We start from the raw sequence: 25,992 nt of genomic DNA, 5'->3' as shown, positions 1-25,992 counted from the left end.
GTTCTCTACTAAAGAGAAACTCGCAGCGGGCTAAAATAACAGTTTCCCCCTTCCATCCCATTTATTTCAACCCCCTAACCTCCTTCTGGATGATCTAACAGACCAATACGGAAGTTCCATGTTAGCAACCTAAATTGAAAAAAAATTTCCCTTGTCATAATATCCAAATATATTCTATATCCTACCTCTTATTTTATAGTTATACCTAGTCATTTAAAGATTTTATTTTTCTTCAATTAAGCAATAAAATTAAAGAATTATCAATTTAGCCGTACTATATGTAAAAGCAGGATCTTACTAATTATATTATACACGAATATTTAGTTATCTTATTAACATGACATTTTTAATAATAATCTAAATATATTCTTATGACGTATTTGTTAATTGAATTATTACATACATGTTATATGAATTTTTGTCATATATTTATTGCCTACATAAAAACTATAGATTAGGTAATTGAAAAAGAATTGAATAAATTGAAAAATGAAAAAGAAAAAGGCAAGTTGTAAAACGTTATTTTTGAGATACATATTTTTGGGATTTATGGTGTTGTTGTATCAATTAAGTAAGTATCAAAGTAGAGAATCAAAACCAATGATCTGAGCTGGATCTTTAAATCATTTCAATGGTGCGCGGGGTGATTTAGCGCACCACTGAAATGATTTAAAGATCCAGCTTCGGTGTTTCCCTCAAAGTTCCTAGTTATTTTACAAATTATCCCCTTCCACTTATTTGAGTGGACAGAAAATAACTTAAACCTTGAACCTATATGAAACTTCCTTGAAACAGTTAGTGAGATCTTAACAGAATTCAGGGTTTCGGATCCGCATTGATTTTTTGCGGATCCGGATCCTCCAAACTTGGTTAGTGCGGATCCTACCGGATCCATGTCCGGATCCTTGACAATAAAAATAAAATCACCAAACTTTTCAAAATATTTTTTCTTTAATTCGAAGTCAAAAATACTTTTAATTTTCAAGTCTGACCCTAAACCTTAAAGATTGGCTCTCATCAAGAGAATGTCTGAGATTTTATATAAATTTGGGTAGATTTTTCCATTTTTTCCCGCATTTTTTTGAGTCCAAGGATCCGGATCCGCATTTTTTTGCGGATCCGGATCCTTGGACTCGAAAATATGCGGATCCTTGCGGATCCGGATCCGAAACCCTGTAACAGATAGTTATTAGACAATAAAGACAAGTTTGACGAAGGGTAATTTTTGTTCAAAAGCTGCTGACAGATATCCTGTTTCTTAAATATTAATAAGTTGGATTGATAGATACTTAGATAAACAGATAGTAGGTATGACAAATTAAGAGTAAATAGTAATACCTACGTTTATTTTAGGATAGTATGCCAGAAGTGAGACAGTCAAGCTTTGCTCTTCTGGGAGATTTGACAAAGGTAAATTTAAAAGCTTATGTATTTGTAAATTAATTACAAAGGATCTTTTGTATTATCAAATTTAGACTTTTAATCCCTTTGTGTATATAATATGTAAGATTTCTTCATTTTATATTGTACCTTTTTACACTATATCCTTTTATTTAAAATCGTGAATTAAAATTTTATCCATTCATGAACTGATCGTCTATTTGTGCCTTTTAAACTTAATAACAGTCCACAGTCACCGTGTAAATACAGTTGTAAAAAAATAATTGATTGATTTAGAATATTATTTTGTTATTCTAGAGGTGGATTCTTTAAAAAAAATTTGGATCGCTGCTCGCTGGTGAGGCAAATTTTTTTTTTTTTAATCTTCTAAAATCACATAAAAAATAAACGAAATCTTAAGTTTATAACCCTTTTATAATTATATTTGATTTTCTCGTATTCATTCGAATCCGGTGGATAGGAACCGGTTCTCATCCATACGAAAAAATTATGTCTAGCATCGTATTATATCCAGCGTTCTACTAATATAAAAATGTACAATTATAAGATTAAAACCAGTTGTACATTCTATATCCGCGGAAAGCCGTTTATAATACGATGAAAGAAATAACTATTTGTAGATTTTTATATGATTTTGGAGGATTTATCACAAAAATAATTTGCCACACCAGCGAGCAGCGACCCTAATTTTTTTTAAAGAATCCAAGGGTTTGTCTTGATAGTAGTTATGCAATTTTTGTTTTTACCCACGAATTTTGATTTTAGATTTGTTTTGGTTGTTCATTATACCGTGTCCATGTTGTAAATATATTTTTTATATTATATTTAGGCCTGTTTCATGCATGTGCATCAGTGCATCCCTCAGTTCATGCCAGTTCTGGCACAGAACCTCAACCCAGAGTATATCAGGTACGACTCCCTTCCCAGGTAGCGAAGCTACTTTATAATATGATACCAACTCAATTGACCAATCAGCATTAGTTAAGACAATGGACGCTAAATTGACATACATATATCCCCAATAATGAAAAACTAAGGTATCCCTGCTGTAGATAAAAATTATTGCTTGTAAAGTTTGGACACTACTATTTTGGAACGAACAAATCAAAATTCAATAAAAATACCCAAATTTTTAAACCAAATTAATAAGACAATGTTTTCTAAAACTTTGGGTACTAGTCCAATAGCGTCTTCTCTCCTAACTTTTTTGATCTATTTATAATGCTACTTCAACTCAGAAAGGTAGAGGATTGTTAGCAGCATATTTTAAGAGGTTCCCAAAGTTTTTAAAACTTGCTCTTTTATTTGTTTGCTGAGAAACTTTGGGTACTTTTTATATTCTTGATTGGTTGCGTTTAACCAGCAATGTTCAAACTTTTCAAGCAATATTTTTATACAGTACACAGTGGTCTATTTTGGCATTTTGGTGGACATTTCACCTACCTCTACTCAAAGTCAATTTTCTCAGCTTGTAGTTGATAGAATCGTTCAAAATAAAAAGCCTGCGCCTTATTATTACTCAATACAACTTGTATATTCATTTAGAAAAGAAAAACAAAAGCCAACTGGTCTAGAAAATACTTTGAAACTTAGCTAAAATTTCATATTTTCATACTATTTTCTTAAGTGGCAGATAGCCTAAATTTGATGTTTCTAAGCAATAAAACGTTTAAAAACCTTGCAGCATTAATAAACATTACTGTAGAAATGATTATATAAAGGTAAATGCAATTTGATACAACTAATTGAAGTTTCTTCACCTTTTTTACGAAGTTATTTTCTCTTAGATAAGTAATAATACTTAATCTAGTACCTAATGTTTTCAGCTGTTTAATAGCTAAATCTAGAAATTGTAAAATTTTGTTATTAATATATCCAATAAAATTAATTAGAATACAAAAATTAATTGAAGAAGTTTAATTCTACTGAAATGTTTGGGAATAGTCCATTTCGTGGCAACGCACCTTAAGGGGCTATTCGTCGTATTTTTAAGATGGCTTTTGTTAGGTTATTTTAGGTTAGGATAGGGACTATACCTAAACATTTGATGTTAAAATATCATTTAATAGTCTTGTAAAATGGCTAACAGCTGAGATGCAGCCGTTACCCAGCTGCCATATGAATTAGCCCCCACTATTTTTGAGAGTATTTTTAAGCTCAGCACCCATGAAAACCTACCCCTTGACACGACACAAGCCCTATCTACACATCATACTCTTGGCCACTCTCAGCCGTTTTCAACTGGTTCTCTAGCCGTTAAGTGGCTGGTACAAGAAATTTTTAAAATGGTTATTGGTAACATTTAACATGAATAAAAGGAAAATTATGTTTCAAGAAGTTGTTTCCTGCGTAATAACTAACCAGCCACCAGCCGTTAGCCATCACTTTTCCACCTTTTTGTTTGATTTATAGAAAATAGGCCTATCAAGGAATACTCATGCCAAGTTTAATAACGAAATTCCGATTTTAAGTGCCATTTGCGCATGGATTACGAAAAGGATACATTAAACCTCCCCCCCCCCCCCCTTAAAAAAATTAAAACATTCATTTTAAATCTCTGAAAGTCTCTTAATCTAGCATAGGCTCTTTGTGGGCAGTTTAAATGCATCAGAAATTAAAATTAACAGAGGAAATAAACAAATTGTAAAAAAAATGTTTTTCTTATATTGGAATTTTAGAGTCTGGCCCCTAAAATTAAAGTTAAAATTTTGAAAGAAACCGGGCCCTGCAACAACCTAAACTAAACATGAAACTATGGCATTATACCTGTATAGTAAGAATAATATATGGTTTGGTATGTTGCGGGGCCCGGTTTTTGGTGAAAATCTTAAAAAACTAAAAATTATTGCCAAAATTTTTTGCAAAATATTTAGGAAATGACATAATTTTTTTTTAAAAGCAACTATAAAATGGATAAAATTAGTTTTTAAAAAATCTAAAACCCCAGTTTCCTAATATATCATGTAATATTATGAATATAAATAGGTTAAGAAACTTCACTGTATCAATGTAACACTGAAAAAAAATATTTTTTCCAAAGATGGTGAAAATTCAAAAGGCAAAATTCATGACGTGAAAATAATCCTGAACCTTCATGTTTCAAAGTTCATAATTCATCAACCAGTAGTTGAAAAGACAAAAACTCTTCGGTTTCATATGAGATAGGGTATATATTTTCAAAATAAATTATTAATTTTGAGGAATTCCAATGTTGATTTTTGGCGAAATGTCCGGCCTTAGACCGCTGTGCAGTAGGGGTAATTTTGTTTCAAATCATTGAGGAAGTATTTAAAATTATCCTTCATTGTTTTTCTGTAAAAATCTATGATTAAAACGAAATAAAATTGTTAGAAACTTTTATAATAATTAATAGTTTCTGTGATTAAAGGTTCAAACAAGACTTGAAAAATCTATTAATAATTTTGATTAGAGAAAACTTACGATGTTTTCAATAAATAAATAGAGTTTTACATTAATTTTCTAGATGTCAAAGGATACAATTTATAATGTTTTGATATATTATTTATATATATTTCACGTTTTATTTTAGTTATATAAATTTTTTTTTCTTAAATTAATATTTTATATTACTTTTAACAAAGCTTTAAATTAAACAAGGAGGGCAACATCCATAAGTAGCTAGAAATATAAAATCTTCCCTTAAAAACTTTAATAGCAACTTAGAAAAGTAAAATTGTTTTTAATTGAATATTAATACAGAATAACAGACAGACTGACATATATAATAAGTTATTTACAATTTTGTGTATCTCACCTTTTTCTTAGGATTTTCAATTTTTAGATTGCAAGTTTCTGAATACTTTGTTATTTCTCGCATCGTATTATAAACAAGTTTCCGCGGATATAATACGATGTTAGACATAGTATTTCAGTATGGCTGATAACCGGTTCTAATCCACCGGATATTAATCGGTTTCGAAGCTATACTGAAATAGTTATTTCTTTCATCGTATGATTGTATATTTTTATATTCGTAGAAAGCGGTTTATAATACGATGCTAGACATAGTTTTTTCGTATGGATGAGAACCGGTTCCTATCCACCGGATTCGAATGAATACGAGAAAATAATTTTCCGACATTCTATAGGGTTTAGATGTCTGCACTCAAATAGACAGTAACTTTTCTCATTTCCAAACGGCATAAATTTTTATGAAAACTACCTAATCTTGTTTTATTTTATTTTTTAGTGTGTGCAACAATGCCACTTGGGCCGCCGGAGAAATAAGTGTTAAATTAGGTAATTTTAATATTTCTTTTCGGTTGTGATGATAAGTAGCTCCTCTACCCGTGTTTGAATAAAAAACATTCACTGTTGTAATGTTAAGAAGGCTTGTTCAATTCTGAAACAAAGTATGTAAAAAATTTGTGAAGATTCTCTTCTTATGTCCTATTATATAAAGTACTAAGATTTTTATTGTCTGAAGCTTAAGATTTCAATATCTGCTGAACCGATAAAGTTTTACTTTTTAGAAAGTTTAACATAGGTCTTGGAATGGTTTTTAATTTTAAATTTATTCCTTTGGATGGTTTAAGGCTATTGTCTTATTTCCCCTTTATACCCCTTTGAACACAGAGTCCCTAGCTGCTAGGGACGCTGCTGCTAGTTCGTTTATAATTTCAAACCAAAATATTTTTATATCTTTTATAATTATTTGTATTATTTTCAGAGGGTGACATGGCCCCCTACATCCAATACTTGTTGCCCCCCTTGATCCAGATCATAAACCGGCCCAACACTCCCAAGACCTTGCTAGAGAACACCGCTATTACAATAGGTAACAATGCTTTCAAATTAGGCGCTATTCTTAAAAATTTACTTCCACATTTTACACTTTATAAGCCAGGTCTAGTCCTGCAAACTCGTACCCATTACACGTTCAGAAAACTTACTTTTTTTGTTTTAGAGCCTTTGGCTTTAAACGATTCGATTTTGTGCTATTGTTATGTAATATCTTAACGGCGGCATATAATTTTCATTATTTTAATATTGTTTAGGTCGAATGGGACTGGTATGCCCCCAACTGGTTGCCCCGGACCTTAAGCTCTTTATTGTACCATGGTGTACTAGTCTCAGGAACATACAATATTTAGAATCATAATTGGAACGTGAAAGGCTTTAGAAAAACTAGACATAATCCTATCACTTAAAAGTTATTTTTTATCTGAAGGGTAAGATCTCTTGGGTTATATGTTTTAGGTAAGCTTAACAAATGGCATGTGTAGGTTCCAGGCAATTTTCATATTTACCTTTGGAATAGTTTTCAGCTATTTTTTTACCCCATCTGGCTTATAGAATACGTAGCCGCTAATATCAACTTGCTGGCTTTAAATCTTTGTTGGTTCATTATCAATTCTTGATTTCGTTGTACAGTCAAACAGTTTCCAAACTTTTGCCCCAATAATTTTGATCTATTTATGGGGTAATTTTAATTTATCGTCCATTGTCCTATATGCCTTTTTTCATTGAATAAAGTGTAGTAATTCTAAATTATGTATGTTCCCACAGAAACATCCGAGACAATGATGAGAAAGATTCTGCCTTCAGGGGAATATGTCAGATGATCACTGTTAACCCACAGGGAGTTATAGAGGTAAGATTCTGCCTTCAGAGGAATATGTCAGATGATCACTGTTAACCCACAGGGAGTTATAGAGGTAAGATTCTGCCTTCAGGGGAATATGTCAGATGATCACTGTTAACCCATTGGGAGTTATAGAGGTAAGATTCTGCCATCAGGGGAATATGTCAGATGATCACTGTTAACCCACAGGGAGTTATAGAGGTAAGATTCTGCCTTCATGGGAATATGACAGATGATCACTGTTAACCCCCCACAGGGAGTTATAGAGGTATCATATTTATATATATACAGATTTTACAAAAATTCCACAGTCAAACTTAAATTTTTAACGTTTTTTTTCTTCATATTTTTACGAAAATATTACTTTTATGAATAGCCAAAGGTTTTATTTTTATTAGGGCGGGTCGATTTTCAAACATTTTGGGATTTTCACATTAGTACACATTGGCAAAGGTTTCTGGGCCAATATAAAACCCTGTGAATCTTGAAAGGGGTTTTGTAATCTAAAAACAACGGGCGCGCGGGTGAATTGTGCCCGCACTCTTATAAAACCAAAAATTGAAATTTCTCCAAACACAGGCATGTTGCATATCAAAATGACTGCTGATTATGAATCTAAAAACTATTTTTATGAATATTGCTCCTAGTTCGAATTGGATCTCATTAAACCCCTAAAACAGCTGATTTAGTCAAAATCTTTTACTTTCATAGGTTAATTAAAGATCATTTTAGACTAAATCAATATTTTTCTAAACAGTTTTTAGATTCTTGCTTAGTATTTCAATAAGGTTATTTTGATATTTAAATTTGAATGCCTTTTCGTCTTTTGAGCAGCACTGGGGACCTTTATAACAGGTGTCTCCATTATGTGCTTGTCTGTGAATAAAAAGACAGTATTTTTTTACTTTAAAATGGCACCAGTTTTTATTGCAACTGATCTTGTTTTTTTTTTAGAATTTTATATTCTTCTGTGACGCCGTGGCAAGTTGGAACAATCCTAAACCAGATCTTAAGGAAATGTTTGCTAGGATACTGAATGGATTTAAAAATCAGGTAAGGAGGGGTTATTGAGATCTTATATCTCATAGAATATATTTTTTTATTATAACAATTGCTGTCACCAACCCTTTGATTGCGCGACCTTTCAATGGAAGGAAACTTTATCTGTAAAGCCAGATAAATGTTAACAGATTGATTTCAATAGAATCTCAAAACTGAAACGGACTGAATTACCGCATATAAAGAGTATCAGCGCTTCTAAATTTCCACGAGCAAAATTATTACCTGAACTAAAATTCTGTTTTTTGCAGTTTGTTACTAAAATTACGTAATCAACTATCAAAATAGTGGAATTACGTTTTATTATCATAAATATATTAGAAATATCTTAGGAGTTCCACAATATAAACTATCCTAGCGGCTGTGCCCCAACATATATGGACTCTGTATTTAAAGGGGTAGGGTATGATAAAAAAAAGCCTAAAACCTTCCAAGGTCCTATTCGAAGATAAACTAAAATGTATATAGAACTCAATCGGCTCAGTAGTTATAGAGATCTTAAGTCACAGACAAAAACCTAAATATTTTATATGATGAGATTCCCATCATGGGAAATTAAAGTGCGAATAATGAAATTATGTGAGCCTAACATGGACCTGCCATGACTATGATATTTGTTTTAGGTTGGTGAGCCGGCCTGGGCCGACTTCTCCCAGCAGTTCCCAGCTGCCCTGAAAGAACTACTCCGTGCCAACTATGGAGTTTAAACACTGATCAGTAAGATCAGACAGGTATATTTAGTTTAAGCGGTTTCCTTCAATAAGCTTAGACGAGCATTGAACCTCTCTCCCCCCCTCATCCCTTGAAATGAAAAAAAATAAGGAGGATGGGAGAGTTTAGTTTTTCGTTTGTTATGTACTTTAGATTAGGTTGCATTAGGTTAAACATAAAGAAAAATCACTACTCTCCCTTCTGGTTTTTAATTTATTTCTTATACTACAGGGAGACTTTCTTTGCACGCTAGGCTCTTTGAGAAAAGTACTTTAGTTTATATTTGTTACTAGAAGCTTAAAACTTTTAGGGGGTTTAGATTTGTCCCTAAAATATTTGTTTTTATAAATACCTTAACAGTTCTGATCATGACCCTAGTCATAAGGTAACTTTGCTTCAAAAAATAGAAATTCTATACCTACCTAATGATTGCTTTCATGAAATACACTTATGGGGGGGGATTTTTCTTTTTTGGGGGGGTTGGGGGTGTCCCACCCCCCCAAAAAAATAGTTATAAACCTTCCCGGGACCTATGAGAAGCTACCCTGTTAGGGAGAACCCGATCGGTTCAGCGGTTAGCGAGATCCTTTGGTACAGACACACAGACATCCTGTTTCTTTAGTATAAGGATTTTGTATTTTAAATAAATAATTTATATTAATGTTACTTACATTTCCTTGCTAACAGAACTATTTTTTAAACTTTTCCAAGTCTGGATAACATAAAAATGAAACATAGCATTAATGGTATCATATATGGTAATTTGCCTAACTTTTTGAAAATATTCTGTTTAAAACCATCACTTTAAATGTTCTTACCAAAGGGATAGTTACATGAAGTGTATTTCAGAAAAAATTATTTGAAGCAAAAGTTACAAGTATACCATCTAACGTATATAATTTTGTATTACAATAAATAACAATCAATTTGGCACCACTAAAATAGTCATCATGCTGTTTTTGTGAAAACAGGACAGCCATTTATGTTGTATATATTTAAAAAGTATGATTTTCAAATCTTAATATTTTAAAACTACTTGGTGGAAAATTGAAATTCTTTCAAGTAGGTATATGTCCTATAGGAGTAGTTTAAACTGAACAGAAATAAATGCAGTTCACAAAATTCAAGTTTTAATACACTTCGTGCAACTACCCCTTTTATTTTAGGTTTCCAGTTGAATTGAAAAGAAATTGAAATCAGACAAAGTCACCTAATTGCAAATTTTTGGAAACTACACTAATCATCTTCAAATTTGCAGTTTCCTACCATTATTCGCAAAAAAAAATTCTATTTGCATAATAAATGCCTTTTTTATTGGTGATTTGATAGTTAAAGCTGAAGAATTTAGATTTTTTTTCTCTATTCTATTCGTTCAAGAATATTTCTAAAATTTTCTTTTTTTCGTGTACATTATCACAATTTTTGCGTTTTAACCTACTTGTACCTCTATATGTCAACTTCTAACTAGTCAGTTATTTTTACGGTCTTCTAAAAATATTAGAGGATTTTTTGTTTTGTTTATTTTTTTCATGTTGCATATAACATTTCTTCAGTTTAATTTTCAAGTCATCAATACATACAAAGCATTCAACAAAACAACTAGCGCCAAGAGCTAGTTTTTAGAGCAATGCTCTTTTCAGTGTGATGTCTTATGCAAACTTGACACACACACAAAAAACGGTCAAAAACATTGGGGAGAAACAAGATCTGTTGGGCGAAGTGGTATTGTGTTGGCAACCTGGTCGAATCTGGTATAATTAAACGGTTGCTGTCGCCCCTCTCCCAGTGAGTCTGAGTCTGCACGGTGATGTCGAGTCGCGTTGAGTCGGTCCAAGGTTCTCGGTCATGGTAATTAGAACAAGATTTATCTTTGTGGTGTTTCCAGGTATATCTCTCCCGTCATCCATCCCCTCATCCACAAGATAGTCCTCAGTAGTAAACAGTTGTTCCAGAGTGTGTTGTATAGTTTATAGTCGCGTACCTTCATGGTACGTAAACAATTGCGGAGTTGTCGAAGGAGTTAGGAAATTTATTCAATTTTACAGGAGTATTCAGCCTTTTGCTTTGTCATTTAAATATGTAGTAGTCAGATTCTTATTGGTAAGGATTCATGGCCTATCAATTGAAATTCAGGATTATGTTGTGTATTATTTTTTTGAACCTTTTAGAAGTAAATGCAAACATCAATTTTTTCAACAGAAATTCATTCAGTTTTGTGTCCTTGTAATTTTTTGTTTTAAATAGCAAACATAGTTTTTTTTGTTAAGGTACCTATAGTTTACATCTGTTTGAATGATTTTTACTATATCCATTTTTTTCAATTAAGCAACCATGAATCCTTACCAACCTATAAATTCGCACATGCTTTAGGAAAAATTTTAAATATTAGCCAAATTTTTGACAATTTTGAACTTCTGTAAAAAGGGTTCTGTTATTATTATAATTCTTGTTGATGGTTTTAGTATTTTTTTGACAGGTTTCTGGTGGGCGCAACAATTTTTATACATTTTTACAATATTCTAGTGTTTTTTTTTCTCATCCGAGTTGTTGTACATTCAGTCTTTGTCAGAATCAAATTTTATTTCATGTTTATTTTTTGTAAATATAAACCTCTTAATGCCAGTCTTATTTAAAATTTTTATTAAAAATCATTATGTAAATTATTGTTATATTATTGAGAGCCGCCATATTTTTATGTAAATAACGAAATATTTATATTAAGTATAACAAAAACTGCACGCTTTTTTTGCCTCTGAATGCAAATCAAATGATTATCAAATGCCAAAGTTTAGATAAATATTCTTGATATTATTTTTTATTGTAACCCTTCACTTTAACAGTATTTTTTGAAGAGCTTTATATTTGCTACTTGTAGTCTTGAGTTTTCTTAAATAAGTATAAAAATTATGTTGGGCCCACCAAGAGCTGTTGTATTATCTCTCTTCCTTGTGTAAAAAAAATAAACAAATTTATTGTAATTTGACATGTTGATTTTTTTTTAAAATGATTACAGAACTATTTGTATCCAAAAGTTTTAAAACCTGTAAGTCAAATTTATTTGTTTCTTATTTTAATTGTTTCTTTTCCTATGGAAAATGTAAATATGTTTCTCCTACAAAAATTAAATACCATCTTTGCTTGTATATTAATTATATGTGTGTGCATCGTACACAAAGGGTAAAATTTTTGCCGCCTTATTTACATAAAAAAACGTCCAATAAAAATATTGAAATAGTGTATTAATTATGTGAATGCTTATTGTTGCTCTTTATATTTTTACCCTTGTGTGCCTGCTCTATACTACATTATTTTAAACTAAGTAGGGTTCTGACCAATTTATTCATCCTTTTTTTCATTCAAAGTTTAGTCAAAAAATTGTACCAATTTTTCTCGTATTCATTCGAAACCGATTGATATCCAATGGATTAGAATCCATACGAAAAAATATGTCTAGCATCCTGCATCGTATTATATCCAGTTTTCTGCGAATATAAAAATGTATAATCACAGCTTATACCAATAACGAAATTAATTCGGGAAAAAATCACGAAACCTATACGTGGTTTTCAGCTGTCGTTGGGGGGGGGGGGGACCACATTGTAAGATTGACGACCTCTCCCTTTGCCCCCCAAATATTATTTTAGATTTATTTCACTTGTTGGTTATACCTTATACCTGGTACAATCATAGGATCAAACCAGTTTTTTAGCCCGTGCCATCGGCATCTTTGGGCTTTAAAAACTGGTTTTAATCTTATAATTGTCCATATTATATCCGCGAAAAGCTGTTTTTATTACGATGCGAGAAAACCTATTCTGTAATTTGCTTTTTTTTAGGTATATTTTGCAACAAATCAGTTCCCTTACTTAGTTTGTAACCTAATTAGTGATTTTTCCTCAAATATTGTGATGACAAAAGTATATCTTTCATGCAGTTGTAAACAATTCCTTATAAAAAACTAATTAAAAGCAAAAGAGTAAATTGATTGTATAGTTCTGTACTCAAAGAAACTTAAGGCTGTGCAATTATGATTATTATTATGAAATAAGTCAGGTTATTATTACAATTATAACTTGGTTGTCTACAGTTCAAGGATAATCAATTATTTTTCTTTTTTAGTATTTTTGGTTGGCCGTTTTCGATTTAATTTTTATCCGGGACAACAACTAGATTCTTCAAATTTAATTTACATTAAAGAAGGCAATGATTTTCAAATATCATTGTGAAATCTATGGGGATCAAATATTTAATGAATTATTTTTTAATGTCTCAATCCCCAAGTAGATAGCTCTAAACGACCGCAGAACCAGTAGTTATATTCCCTGTAGAGTAGAGACCAATCGGTTCTGCGGGTATCGAGCTTTTAAGCTTCATACAGACATCGTTCTACTTTATATTATAGGATAATTTGAAGAACCCTTGTTTTGTCCCTGGTTACCTAACTCATTTTGAAAGTATGCTCTTTAGTTTGTGTGTTTTAGTAACTCCTTTTGTAAAATAATTGATTGTCCATGCTGTTAGACGGCCGCCATATTTGTTGATTAATTGATTGATACTATAGTAGTACACTATTACTGGTAATATAATATTTGTGTCGCACCAAACCTGAAAGCGGGGAAATTCTCAACTGATATCTCCTCAACTGTCCGCAAGAGGTCTCAAGAGTCGTAAGGCGTTAATGTCGTCGGTATCTTGGTTCAAGTGTCTTCTTAGGGTCAGTGGTGTCTCTGTAATAAGGTGGTTCCTACAGCCGTTCTTCACTGATAGGCCACACAGTAATGTCACAGTCAAGTGCTTTCTGCGTGCACTGTGATTCTATCAAATCCAGATCAGCTCTATGAACCACCAAGTATAATGTAAATCTCTCTATCTCAAAATTCCTTTTGAAAAAATGTTAATCTGTGTTACTTTAACTTGTTAAAAACTGGTAAAAACTATTATTCTATTTAGAAATTTAATTATTATGATTATTGTTATTTGCGTGTGTGTATAGTCCTAGTAGAGAGAGAGTTTAATAGAGTGGTAGTATTCACTTTTATTTGTAAGATTTTTAAAATATTTTTTTTAATTCTAAGAGGGACGTTTCTAGAAAGTTAAATGTTTGAATCTTTAGTAGGCTATAAAAGTTTTCCGGAATTTTAATAAATATAATAGATTTGAAATCTGCATAAAATTTTAAGGAATTTTTATAAAATTCGTTTTTTGTATAATTCTTTATCTATAAGCGCAAATACATATTAAGTTAAATAATTTTGACATCTGTGATTGGTGGATTGAAAACTATCTGCGCTCTGATTGGAGAAGCTTAAGTGACGTACATCATTCAACCAATTAGAGCGCAGGTAGTTTCCAATCCACCTATCCTATTGGTCAAAATTTATTAACTAAAATTGGATTTGCGCTTTTAAATAATGAATTATATAAAAAACGAATTTTATAAAAAATCCTTAAAATTTTATGCAGATTTCAAATCTATTATATTTATTAAAATTCCGGAAAACTTTTATAGCCTAATCTTTAGATTTTAGGTCTTCCTAAAAAAATTTGGGTTATAATTTCCCCCTTAAATCGTTTAATTTTATATGTGTCTTTAAAAGTATCTTAATCCCCTTACCCCCTAAATTTTATAATCAATTTCCTTATATGTTTGATTTCAGGGCAGTGTCCTCTAAAAAATGTCACTTTCAGTGTAAAATCTTTGTCCTTTTTTTTGATACATTATATTTTTTTGAAAACGTCCTTCAGTCAAAATCAAACTTTTAGATATTTTGTTGTCAAGTGAAATATAAAATCTAGAAATAAAATTGAATACTGGTATATTAGTTGAAGAGTTATGTCATATCTATCTTATCTTATCTACCTTTCCTTACAATTAATGTTTCTTAATTCAATTTTATTTTTTTTAAACTTTTCACCAATTATTATTTAGTTTGTACTTAGAAAAAAGAAAAGTTTTGTAATTGATTTCATAAGTACCTTTTCCATTTTTTTTTTTGCAAAGCATCCACCAACTCTTTTTATTTTGGATTGGTTATTATTTTTTAAATTGAATTTATTATTTATCCATCTTCATCTTTAAAGGGTTAATATGTACGAAAAGGGTTTTGAAACCATCGCGTATTCTGTTGGCCAAAGGGCTATAGGATTTTCTAATTTCAAGGTTGGATTTAGGCTTTTACTGACCAATTTCTGAATGAATTATGTGTGGCCTTTTTTACACTGATTACGATAAGGTACCATTAGATTCAATTCCGCCCCCTTACTACTTATTTATGCTTATATTAAGTTCTGCAATTATGAATATCTTGCCAGGATAATTTCATTTTAAAAATTTGCAGTATACCTTTCTATAGTAATTCCTTTTATCTTTGTAATGGGTGGGGTATGCTATTGCATACCAAACATAAAATTGCTCAAAACCTGACCCTGAGCTGGATCTTTAAATCATTTCAATGGTGCGCCAAATCGGGGTGCGCCGAATTTCAGCAAATCACAGCGCGGCATTTAGTAAAATGCTGTGCTCTCATTGGTGGAAAGTTGGCTTACCCCGATTTGGCGCACCATTGAAATGATTTAAAGATCCAGCTCTGTACAATGTACATCATATAGCTTCCAATTTAGTTAAGAACTAATGGTTCAGCCGTTTGCTAGGTCACTATGGACACACATATGCAACCTTATTCTTTTACTTTAACAAAATAATAACCAATCTAATTGAAAGAAAATTTTTCAAATTATTTTTTCTTGAACTGTAAGTGTGTATATACCTAATATAAAAATTATTTTTTTGTGAAAGTAAACTTCCAATTTTCAAAAAAAAATCGTCGAATTTTTTTATTCCTTCTCTTATAAAATATTTTCATTAGATCAACTTTTTGTATGTAAAAGACTAAGAGTTTCTTTTTTAAGGGGGGGGGGGGGCATTTCCTTTTAAGTTAGCTAGATTTTTCTGTCATTATCCCCAAACTTTATAAATTAGTTTTTGCAATGGGTAGCTTAAAGGTTATCGGTGAATGTGATAAGAGACGAAATAATATTCTTTAAACTATTTTCAAATCTTTCCTGATATTTTGTTAATCATAATTGGGGGGGGGGGGGGGGTCGTCATATTCCCACATTATTCTATGGGGTAACACTTGATTATTTTATTTTTAACAAATCATTTTATTTGATTCGACGATTTTTTTTTCATTGTTACTGAAATAGTATTTTTGACCTAGTTTTGATTATCTGGATTATTATTTGAAAATATACCTCTTTCATTCTATATGCTTTATTATTTTACTAGTTGCTGCGCTCCTAGCATCATAGAGCTAGGAAATAGGCCTGAAACCAAACTAAGACATAAGAATTTAATAGCCTTAAACAAACCATGGACCTATTAGTAGCTTCCATATAATGGAGAGCTCAATCTGTTCAGTAGTTATCGAAATCTTAAGCCACAGACAAAAAAAACTTACTACTTTTTACAATAGGATATTACCAGGAATAAGGTATAACCAACAAGCAAAATAAATCTAAAATAATATTTGGGGGGCAAATGGAGAGGTCGTCAATTTTACGATGTGTGCCCCCCACACACTTATTAAATTTAACCAACCAAAGAATTTTTTATCCAATCTTAACAAGACAAATGCCATCTAGCTAAAAAAGATGCGTAGATTTCATTTCTGGCAACCAGAAAATCCGCAGAAATCGAATTAACGAGATCCAAAAAAGTTTCATTAAAAAAAACCTTACACCAAAAAGAACAAACAATAAATATAACGACGACTTAGTTTCTTTTTCCTGTTTAATACGAATTTTTTAAACTAATTTTCAGGCATGCATGTATTTTTTAATATTCTTTTCTGAGAAACATAAAAAGGATTTTTAACATGAACAAAAAGCTACTTTTAGTCCTAATGAAAGATACTCTTTTTTTCTTGTAATAAAAATACTTTTGTACATTAAAAAAAACCGCATTGTCTCTATTTTATATTTAAACATGCATGTCGTAATGATTAAAAAATCCAGCCATTTGATATACCTAGAAAGAAAGAAAAAGAATATTTTCTCCCTGTGGGCAAAAGAAATTTTTAATTATAAGGGTGAAAAAAAGGTTTTTGAAAAATATAGTGAATTATTAAAAAGTGAGGTGACATAGTAATATAAAAGTAATCGGATGTAGTCCTTTTTGTAACATCGCACCTTATAGGGCGATTCTTTGTATTTAAAACAGTAGCTTATCTCCTATTTCTAGCCCTTGCGGGGGGGCTCTAACCCTGCGGAGCCAATTACCTAACCCTGTGGGGAAATCACCTAACCAAATATAACCTAACCTAACCTAAAATAACCTATAAAAAGCCATTTTAAAAATGCGACGAATCACCCCTTATGGGGCCATGTTACGAAAGGGACGATTCCCAAATAATTAAATATGTTTTTTTTGTGGGACAGTCATTCATTTAGTAGCGAAGCATTGTTATGAAAATTAAATGCCTTTAATTTTTTCAGCAGCTTATTTGTAATGGCTCCAATACTGTTTACTATGTCTGTATGTTTATTAGCTCTCTCCAATTCTTCTTCTTGGTATTAAATCTTGTTAGATAAACTTTTTTTCTGTACTGAGAATTTTTAATTTTTGATTACTTTGTTTCCAAGTGACATAAAACAGGCCTTTAATTACTGATTAAAACTGTGTCTTATTTATGCATAATTTTTTTCACTTTGGGACACCCTAAAAAGGTTAAAAATGAAAATACTTTGTTTTGTCAGGTATGTCCAAGGGTGTGTTTATTGTTTACCCCCCTCCCCACATACACACACCCAAAACGCATTTGGGGATGTCATAGGCACCATGTATATTTAAGAAGAAAAAAATGTTATTTCACTCATCCCCCCCCCCCCCCCCCCAACCAAAAAATTTACCCTCCCTTCCCCAAATAAAATAGGATTTTAAAGAATTTCGTCTTTTTATCTCCCCCACCCAAATAAAAAAGCTTTGATGTCCATGATCATGGCTCTGAATACAATATAGTTCCACCTGATAAAAACAATGTAATAGTTTGTTGGATCATATGGACTTTAAAGTAAACAATGCATTGGGTTTGTCCAAACAATGTCTGTATCAAGACATTAATAATATTTTTAGGTGTTTCTAAACAAATTATATTCTAAGACAAAAAGAAGTAGGATTGTCTAAATTATTTTTTAAAAACGAAAAACAGTTAGCTTGCACCATAAAAATATCTGTTTTGATAAATAATCTTATCTTATATCATACAGGGTGTTTTTTTTTAATAGGACAAAAGTATTGCTTAACCCAATAGTGCCAAGCGCCACTTTTATGGGCCGATCGAGCTGAAAATCTCAGGGAAGCTTTATAATGGTAAAAACGGAAAACATATTTTTTTGTTTTGCTCTAGTGGCGTGCACAGGAAAGTTGCAAAAAAAACCGGCAAAAAAATGAAAAATGTAATTTTTGAACGCCCAAAGTGAGATGAACACTTTTTAGAACTTTGATACGATCCGTAATTGAAAACTACACAACCTCATGTAATCTATAGAGCTAAAAGTAATATACGAAACAATTTATATCCAATTTAGTGTTTCGGCTATAGGTGCTGCCGTTTTCGGTTAAAAAAATCCGTTTCTTGAAGTTTTAAAACACACACACTACAAAAAAAGAACATATAAAAATTGGGTATTACATATCAGAAAACGAGCATAAAAATATTGGAGGACACATATAGAGATTACTAGGGTATACTGATTAGGGTGGCTCAAGAATAATAAATCATAAAAAAATATTTAATGGTTAAAAAGTTAAAACTGGGTAATAAAACCAAAACCGAGCAGGGTTTTAAAACTCTCGGGCATTTATGACCATGCCGAACCGGGTCATAATAGGGCGTAAAAAAACAATAAAAAAATCATATAAAAAATAATAATTTGAATAAAACGAATTCACAAATAGATGTACTTGTCAATAAACATTAGATTTCACGAAAAAAATCAGCGACTTTACTATAAAAACAAAAAAGTTAGAAGGGGTATTTTGAATTGACCAAAATTTTCTTGGTTTTAGATTTTGTTGAGCTATACCGGCAAACGGAAGTAAGCAAAACTGCAGGCTCCGGGGGGAAATGAAAACCAGGGTAGTAGAGGGGGGATTCATACTGAGAATGATGCAATTTGAAGACTGGAAACCATTTTTTTTTTAACATTTTCTTGAACCGGGTGGAATCGGGTTTTAATACCCGGTTCGTCACTAATGGTTTAATATAAACCAATTGCCATTGACAGAAAATAATAATCTATATCTTAATTTCTTTATTGGGTTAGGGAAATTTGTATAACAAAATAATACTTGGCGATTTTCAACAAATTATGTCATAAAAACCAATTTTTCCAAAGTACCTATTTTTGGATCATGACCAATTTAAAGAGTGTGCAAAAATGCATATATTTTTAAAATTCAAATTGCGCGGCTTGTGTTAATAGCAGAAAAATGTTATGCATATCATTAGAATCATCATAAACTCTACAGATTGACCATCAAAAAAGCATTTTTTATTGCATTAAAAAACATTTCTTTTACATATAAAAAACTACATTTCAAATTTTACTGAATGCATTTTCTTATTACCAATTTCCCTCCCCAATTGTTAAATGTTTAATAAAAGTTTTTTAGCTGTAACTTTTTTATTTTTTAACCTATTTTAATAAAATAAAAAGTGTTTGATTTCTGTTTATGTAAACTTTTGATCTACTACTATGTTTTATAGGATTTCTTTGTGTAAGGGTGTTTTTGCATTATACACTATTCTAAAAATGCCTTTTAGAACAAGTGAAAAAAGTGCTTTCAGCATGAAGAAAATTTCTTGGAAACATCTTTATATAAGTTTTATAAAAAGTATTGAAATTAAAAAGAAAACTCACAATTTCATTTTAAAAAAGCATTTTTCTTTAAAGTTACTTTTTCCTCAGCCACTTTTTCAAAACTTTCTCACATTTTCAAACGTAGCTTCTATACTACAAATAGCATGAATATGATACATATATTTCCAAAAACTAAAGTTTATGACAATTCTAATGGTATGCATAACATTTTTTACTATTAACACACGCCATGCAATTTGATTTTTAAAAATGCATGCATTTTTGCCCACACTTTAAATTGGTCATGATCAAAAAATCTTCCAAAAATAGCTACTTTGAAAAACCGGTTTTTAAAGCATAATTTGTTGAAAATCGCTAAATATTTTTTTCTCATACAAACTGCCCCAACCCAATAAAGAAATTAAGATATAGATTATTATTTTCTGTCAATGACAAGTGGGTTATAGTAAGCAATACTTTTGTCCTATTAAAAAAAACACCCTGTATTTGTATATATGATAAAAATAAATGGTATTGCATAATACATTTATTTTTACATTTTACATATTTTTCCCTCTGCAGCCGAATTTTATGTGTTTAAATTGGTAGTAGCTATTCAACATGTTTATGTTAATTCATTGATATATTGTAAAGAGTTAATTTTTAACTAGTTTTGATAGATGATCAAAGACCTAATTTTTTTCTATACTAGAGTACAATATTTGTACAATATTTATGAAAAATTCAAATCTATTTATCTAAAAAATCTATTTATCTAAATGATTTGCATTTTTCCAAAAAATTGATTGTGGGGAAATTGGGAAAAGGACAGATTCTGTTTTAATCAATCAAAACAACTGAACTATTTATGGGCTGTTTTATTTCACCTGGAAAAAAAAATTATAATTAAGGGGGGGGGGGAGTTTGTACACTTATAAGAAATTAAATTCAGTATGAAAGTTTGGGAGGGACATGTGGGCTTGGTAATATAGTTATCAATCTAATTCTTTTTGTAAAATCATTCATTTTGACTTTTCAAAAACATGGCAAAATTTTCAAGTGCCAGTGCACAGCAAAAGTTATCAGCAAAAACTGTTATCAGCTGTTGCAAGCTACTCATCCTTTCACATATGAAAGGAATATTCTTAGGAAAATTGATTACTTTAATTATTTAAAGTTTTATTTATAACCAAAAGTCTGTCTCTTCTTTTTATACATATAAAAATATCTGTATCTTTATTAACATATCTATGTTTCCATATAATAATGTATGTATATATTTAACCATTTATATCCTATTATATAAAGTAGTAAGCTTTTTGTAGTAAACCTTCATATATGCCCTGAAATAGTTTTAGGCTATTTCAGTTTTATAAATAAGTCTGGGTATTGTTTTTTCTGCACTTTCATATTCCTTCAATTATAGAGCCCCTAGATGCAAGAGGTGCAGCCTCTAGTAGGTTTTATAATGTTATTTTACCCCCCCCCCCCCCACGTCCCAACCCATCCACTTAACCCTTAACAGTCCTAACTGAGAGTTAGATTTTTTTGTATATCTCCACCCTGGCGGGCACAGGATGCCAGCAAACCTGGCAGGGTTATCCAGGTTTTTATATCCAACCACCGATTTCGGCGGCTTGCAGCTGCCGAAATTTATGTTTTGAGATTTCTATTATAAAATTTACATAAAAATAAACATTGTATGAAAAAGATAAAATAAGAAAATGACAGCTGTTTTAAATTTTTTTGTAAAAAAGGACCTACAAACAAAGGTTATTAAATAAAAGGGCGAAGGAAGCGAAAATTGACTTTCACTCACTTATAGTCGGAAATTCATTATCAAACAGAGGGCATGCACAAAAAATTTAAGCCTTTTAGCTCTAATAGAAAGTGAGATAATAGGGGGGGGGGGAGGCATTGAACGCCCCCCCCCCCTCCCCCTGGCTGATAAAGGTGCGGCAAGAGGCCCAACTGTTAAGGGTTAAGCTTTGGAAGGGGTCCGACTGTTTAGGTTAAAATAATTTCAATTTATTTATCTCTAGGGGCTCTGTTTTCTGAAGGGTTAAGAAGGGAACGTAAAATAGCTTAAACCCATACCGGGACCAATGTAAAGTTTCCCTAAAATGGAGAACTCAATCAGTTTAGCAGTATCAAACCTTAAGATACTGACAAAATATCTTACTAAGTTTATATAATAGGATAGGCCCAACAAGTGTTATTTATAATTTTAAATTCTATCAGTCTAATAATAAAAGCGGAAAGAGTTTATAAAGACGACACAAAAACATTTATAAAAATTACTTATTTTTTTCTTTTTTTAGATTCTTTAATGATTTTAACGTTTTTATTATGTAAATGAATAAATTTTTATTCAAACTTAAAGGATTTAATCTTTTTCTTTGAAATTTATATGTCTAATCAGTAAAAATATGAAGTTCTTTATTACGAAATCTCAAATCATTAGATTTTAATTAAGTTTATTTATAAAAATAAAGAATAAATTTGGCAAAAAATATAGCTACAAAAAGGATTACTGCTTTATAAAACTACCTTGATTGTAGAATTGCATTGATTTTGTTTAATAACTGTAAAAAATGAGTTTTTATGTGATGCGTTGCTTATAATCAAACCTAAAAGTGCATTTTATTCAATGATAGAGTGAAAAAAACATATACCTTGTTTTATAGTTTTTTTTCTCTCTCTTTTTATTCATTTATATAATATGTATATTAAAAATAAAAAGTATTTATTTCTTTAAATATTTATACTTTGCTAAAATGCCCTGGTAACTTTTTGCATTATATTCGCTCTAAAAAGGATTCAGTATCTGACTTTTGCATTTAAAATGATAGATATTATACCAATTATTATGTTTACTGCAGAAAAAAATTATTTTTGTGTTTATATGCAATTTTCTATAATAAAATGTGAGAAATGCCTTTTTTCACACGTAGGGCGAAAAAACTAACACTGAAAATAAAATGTATGTCTTGAACATGTCCTAAACTTATAGATAAAAACTTTCATAAGAACATTTATTTCAAAATATGTCATTTAAGGCATGAAATTAATTTTGCAAATTAACATTGCAAATGTTTGCAAATAACTTTTGAAAATGATTTCTGCGGATTTTCTAATTTACATAGGTGTTTTCTGCACATTTTCCCCTTTCCAAAAATACCTTCCTCGTTAAGATTGGCGTCAAGAAAGTATTTACTTTCCAAAAATGATATGTGCCCAACGACAGCTGAAAAACACGTATAGGTTTCGTGATTTTCTTCCGAATTAATTTCGTTATTGGTATGAGCTGGGATATTACAATCTTAGATTTGCTGCTGATCTGTAACTAGTGTATGTCTGTCCGTCCGTCAATTGACCTTACATTATTTACCAAAGATATACAGCTGCCGTTTTTGGGTGACTACAGCTATAATCAGAATGGCTTTTTTGAGTAGGGAATTGCAAATCTCCAAGAAAATTGTGTCAAAACTTGTTAAGCACAGTATTAATTTCAAGAAATAGACAAAATTTTATATAAACTTGTAGCAAAATTGCATAAATTTAGGGTATTGTTTAACGACATACTAACATTTTTAGGACTCAATCAAAAAGATGCTTCGCTAAATATATTATACATTGTTGTCCTAGGAATCGGTGTTCCAAAATCAAGATAAATAGGATAGTTCAATAACAAAAAATTGTCATTAAAAAATCCAAGCATGTATAAAATGGACGTACAGACTAAATGAAAATATTATAGAGTTGCTATGCTTTCGAAATCGTATCCAACTGTGAAATGAAGCATCATCCAAAGTTTGAAATCTTGAGGACGATTTTACCATGCCTTTATTATTGAATAGAAAAAACCAGCTCATACCATTAACGAAATTAATTCGGAAGAAAATCACGAAACCTTTACGTGTTTTTCAGCTGTCGTTGGGGGGCAACACATCGTAAAATTAACGACCTCTCCATTTGCCCCCCCAAATATTATTTTAGATTTATTTTGCTTGTTGGTTATACCTTATTCCTGAGAAAAAACAGCGTACAGACGTTGTTCTACTTTGTATTAGGGTTTTGAAAGCATGCACAGATTCCAACTTCCAGATAAAGGTCGTGTCATAATCGGGTGATTGTCTATAACTGAAACTTTAGATTAAAAGTAGTTCTTAACATTGCCTCCTCTCAAGTAGATCGTAGTTGAAAGAATGTTTAAGTACTCCTTTATTTATTTTTAAGAATTTTTTAAATATTTATATTTAACCATAAAAAATCACTTAATTTTGTCGATATTTAATATTGGAATTTCTTTTCTTTTTTAAAGCAAGGTTCTTCTATAATTAGGGACGCTTTCGTTCGAAACGGATAGCATTTATCGTTGATTCATGTTTTATCGATTTCTTATTTAACATGCTGGTTTTTATTTATTTTTAAAAGCTAATCTTTTCTATAATTAGGGTCGGTCCGCCCGAGACGTATAGCTTTTTTCGTTAATTTAAGCATGTTAGAATTGTCCTATCGATTTCAAACTTTGCATGGTGATTCCTGTAGTAGTTAGGTACGATTTAGAAAGCGTAGCAAATCTATATTCATAACCAGAATGTCCGTACGTCCATTTTAAACATGTTGTTTTTTACTTTTTAACAAACTTTTTTGTGATATAATTATCCGATTGTTCTGAATTTTGGTATACTGGTATATTCCTAGGACAATAAAGTACAATATTATAAGCGAAGCAATTCTATAATCAAGTCCTATGTAAGTATGTCCATAAGTATGTCCATAAACATTATCCTGTATCAAGCAGTTTTACAACAAATTTAGTTACAATTTTACTTCGACTCTTATACATTTATATTTTGATTTATTCAGTTCTGACACTATACAAGTGTTAATGTCCGTTTGTCCTATCGTTTTAGAGCTTCGCTTTTATGAATGTTGTCATCCTTGTTTTGGACTACTTTTAAAAAAAGGGATACTCTAAGAACATACTCTCCTAACCAACCAATAGGAGAATTGTGAAGGTACATTCCAGACATGTCATTGGTTCAAACAATTTTCCGATAACGGTACATAAGGGCATATTTTTTCACTTTATAAATTTAAGTTCTGACACTCTACAAGTGTAAATGTTTATATACCCTAGAGTCTTATTTAAGAGCTGTGCTCTTATGGATGTTGTCAACCTTGTTATTTATATAATCATAAATATCTTAAGTGCAGTTGTTTTTGTTCCAGTTATTTTTAACATGGATATTTAGCCGCGGATTTTTTAAGAGATATCATTTATATCTAGAAATATCATATATTGAAAAATTTATTTTTCTTATAATTGGTTTTTCGGAGGCTGTTGTTGAATTAAAGTGAACTGCTATAATTCTTCTGAAAAAGTAACATGTTTTCTGTCTGTAGCTTGATATCTTGTTAACCTTTACAGTAAATCTCCTTATAGGACCAGGGAAGATTTATAATTATTTTGAAGTAGGGTATCTCCACTCTCTAATTCTAAAAAAATCACTAACACCCACCCCCCCCCAAAAAAAAAATCAATCTTTATTATAAACTAAACTGGAAAGTAGAGGGTCTCGGTATAATAAAAACTTTAGACCTAAATATTTTCTCAAACAGACATAAAAAACATGGGTTCATATATACCTTCAGAATCAGAAAAATATTACGAATCCATTGTAAGCAAAATTGAAAAAAATTAAAAAATTAAAAAATTAAAGAAATGGCCAATTATTTTTTTTGTTCAGACAACACTATTGTCTTCCCTTTTTTACCCCCTCTTTATCCCCTCTTTACCCCCTTCCCATTTTTATACTCAATTGAAGAATTAAGACGTTGCCTGTACAATTTAATATGATATTTTCATATAATTCCTTTTATTGTAGTTTATATACTATATTGTAAACTTTTTTTTCAATTTTGCTTACAATGGATTCGTAATATTTTTCTGATTCTGAAGGTATATATGAACCCATATTTTTTTATTTGTGAAATAATAAAATTAAGTTCAAAGTTTTTATTCTCGTGGGTTAAAAAAAATCGATTTTTTCAATAATTACCTGACAGAATTGAAAAAGTAAGGTGTCAAATTAAAGATCTTACTATTTTTGTTCATAATGACCATTTTCTTTCTTTTTTTTGTTGCATTTTAGTACTTTAAAATCGACTTAATTTTTTTTTTTTTAAACTTAAATTACTTAAAAAATAAGAGGTCTACAAAAAAACCGATTGCATATCTGAATTCTATGAAAAATTTTACATCTACTACTTACTAAAAGAACCGGCTAGCTATAAAAAAAATAGTTGATACACCTTCTTTGATGAATATACAAATTTTCATCAAA

The 25,992-nt window shown here is 30.7% G+C and overlaps 1 protein-coding gene across 50 annotated transcripts in view; it reads left to right on the top strand.

Annotated features, from left to right (window-relative positions):
• Tnpo (transportin 1) overlaps positions 1–16,043 on the top strand; it is a 69,665-nt gene extending 53,622 nt beyond the window's left edge. The window contains exons 23-38 of one of the 50 annotated variants that reach the window (XM_080169557.1): positions 1,354–1,410; positions 2,231–2,310; positions 5,612–5,661; positions 6,092–6,199; positions 6,420–6,498; positions 6,931–7,015; positions 7,961–8,059; positions 8,689–8,796; positions 9,943–10,093; positions 10,361–10,876; positions 11,147–11,252; positions 11,700–11,797; positions 12,784–12,829; positions 13,298–13,798; positions 14,600–14,806; positions 15,498–16,043. In XM_080169557.1, the coding sequence (XP_080025683.1) occupies positions 1,354–1,410; positions 2,231–2,310; positions 5,612–5,661; positions 6,092–6,199; positions 6,420–6,498; positions 6,931–7,015; positions 7,961–8,059; positions 8,689–8,772 (642 nt within the window). In that variant the 3' untranslated portion in view covers positions 8,773–8,796; positions 9,943–10,093; positions 10,361–10,876; ... (4 more) ...; positions 14,600–14,806; positions 15,498–16,043. Of the gene's footprint in view, positions 1–1,353; positions 1,411–2,230; positions 2,311–5,611; positions 5,662–6,091; positions 6,200–6,419; positions 6,499–6,930; positions 7,016–7,960; positions 8,060–8,688; positions 8,797–9,942; positions 10,105–10,329; positions 10,877–11,102; positions 13,818–14,572; positions 14,807–15,497 lie in introns of those variants that run through there. The other 49 variants (XM_080169533.1, XM_080169536.1, XM_080169528.1 and 46 more) reach the window with 49 other exon arrangements.
• The last annotated feature ends 9,949 nt before the right edge of the window (positions 16,044–25,992 follow it).

This window comes from Acartia tonsa, chromosome 8 (assembly GCF_053477335.1).
Source record: "Acartia tonsa isolate MP-2025a chromosome 8, ASM5347733v1, whole genome shotgun sequence".
Lineage (NCBI taxonomy): Eukaryota > Metazoa > Arthropoda > Copepoda > Calanoida > Acartiidae > Acartia > Acartia tonsa.
Note: the sequence above shows the minus strand (reverse complement) of the source record. Positions and strands in the feature narration are given on the sequence as shown.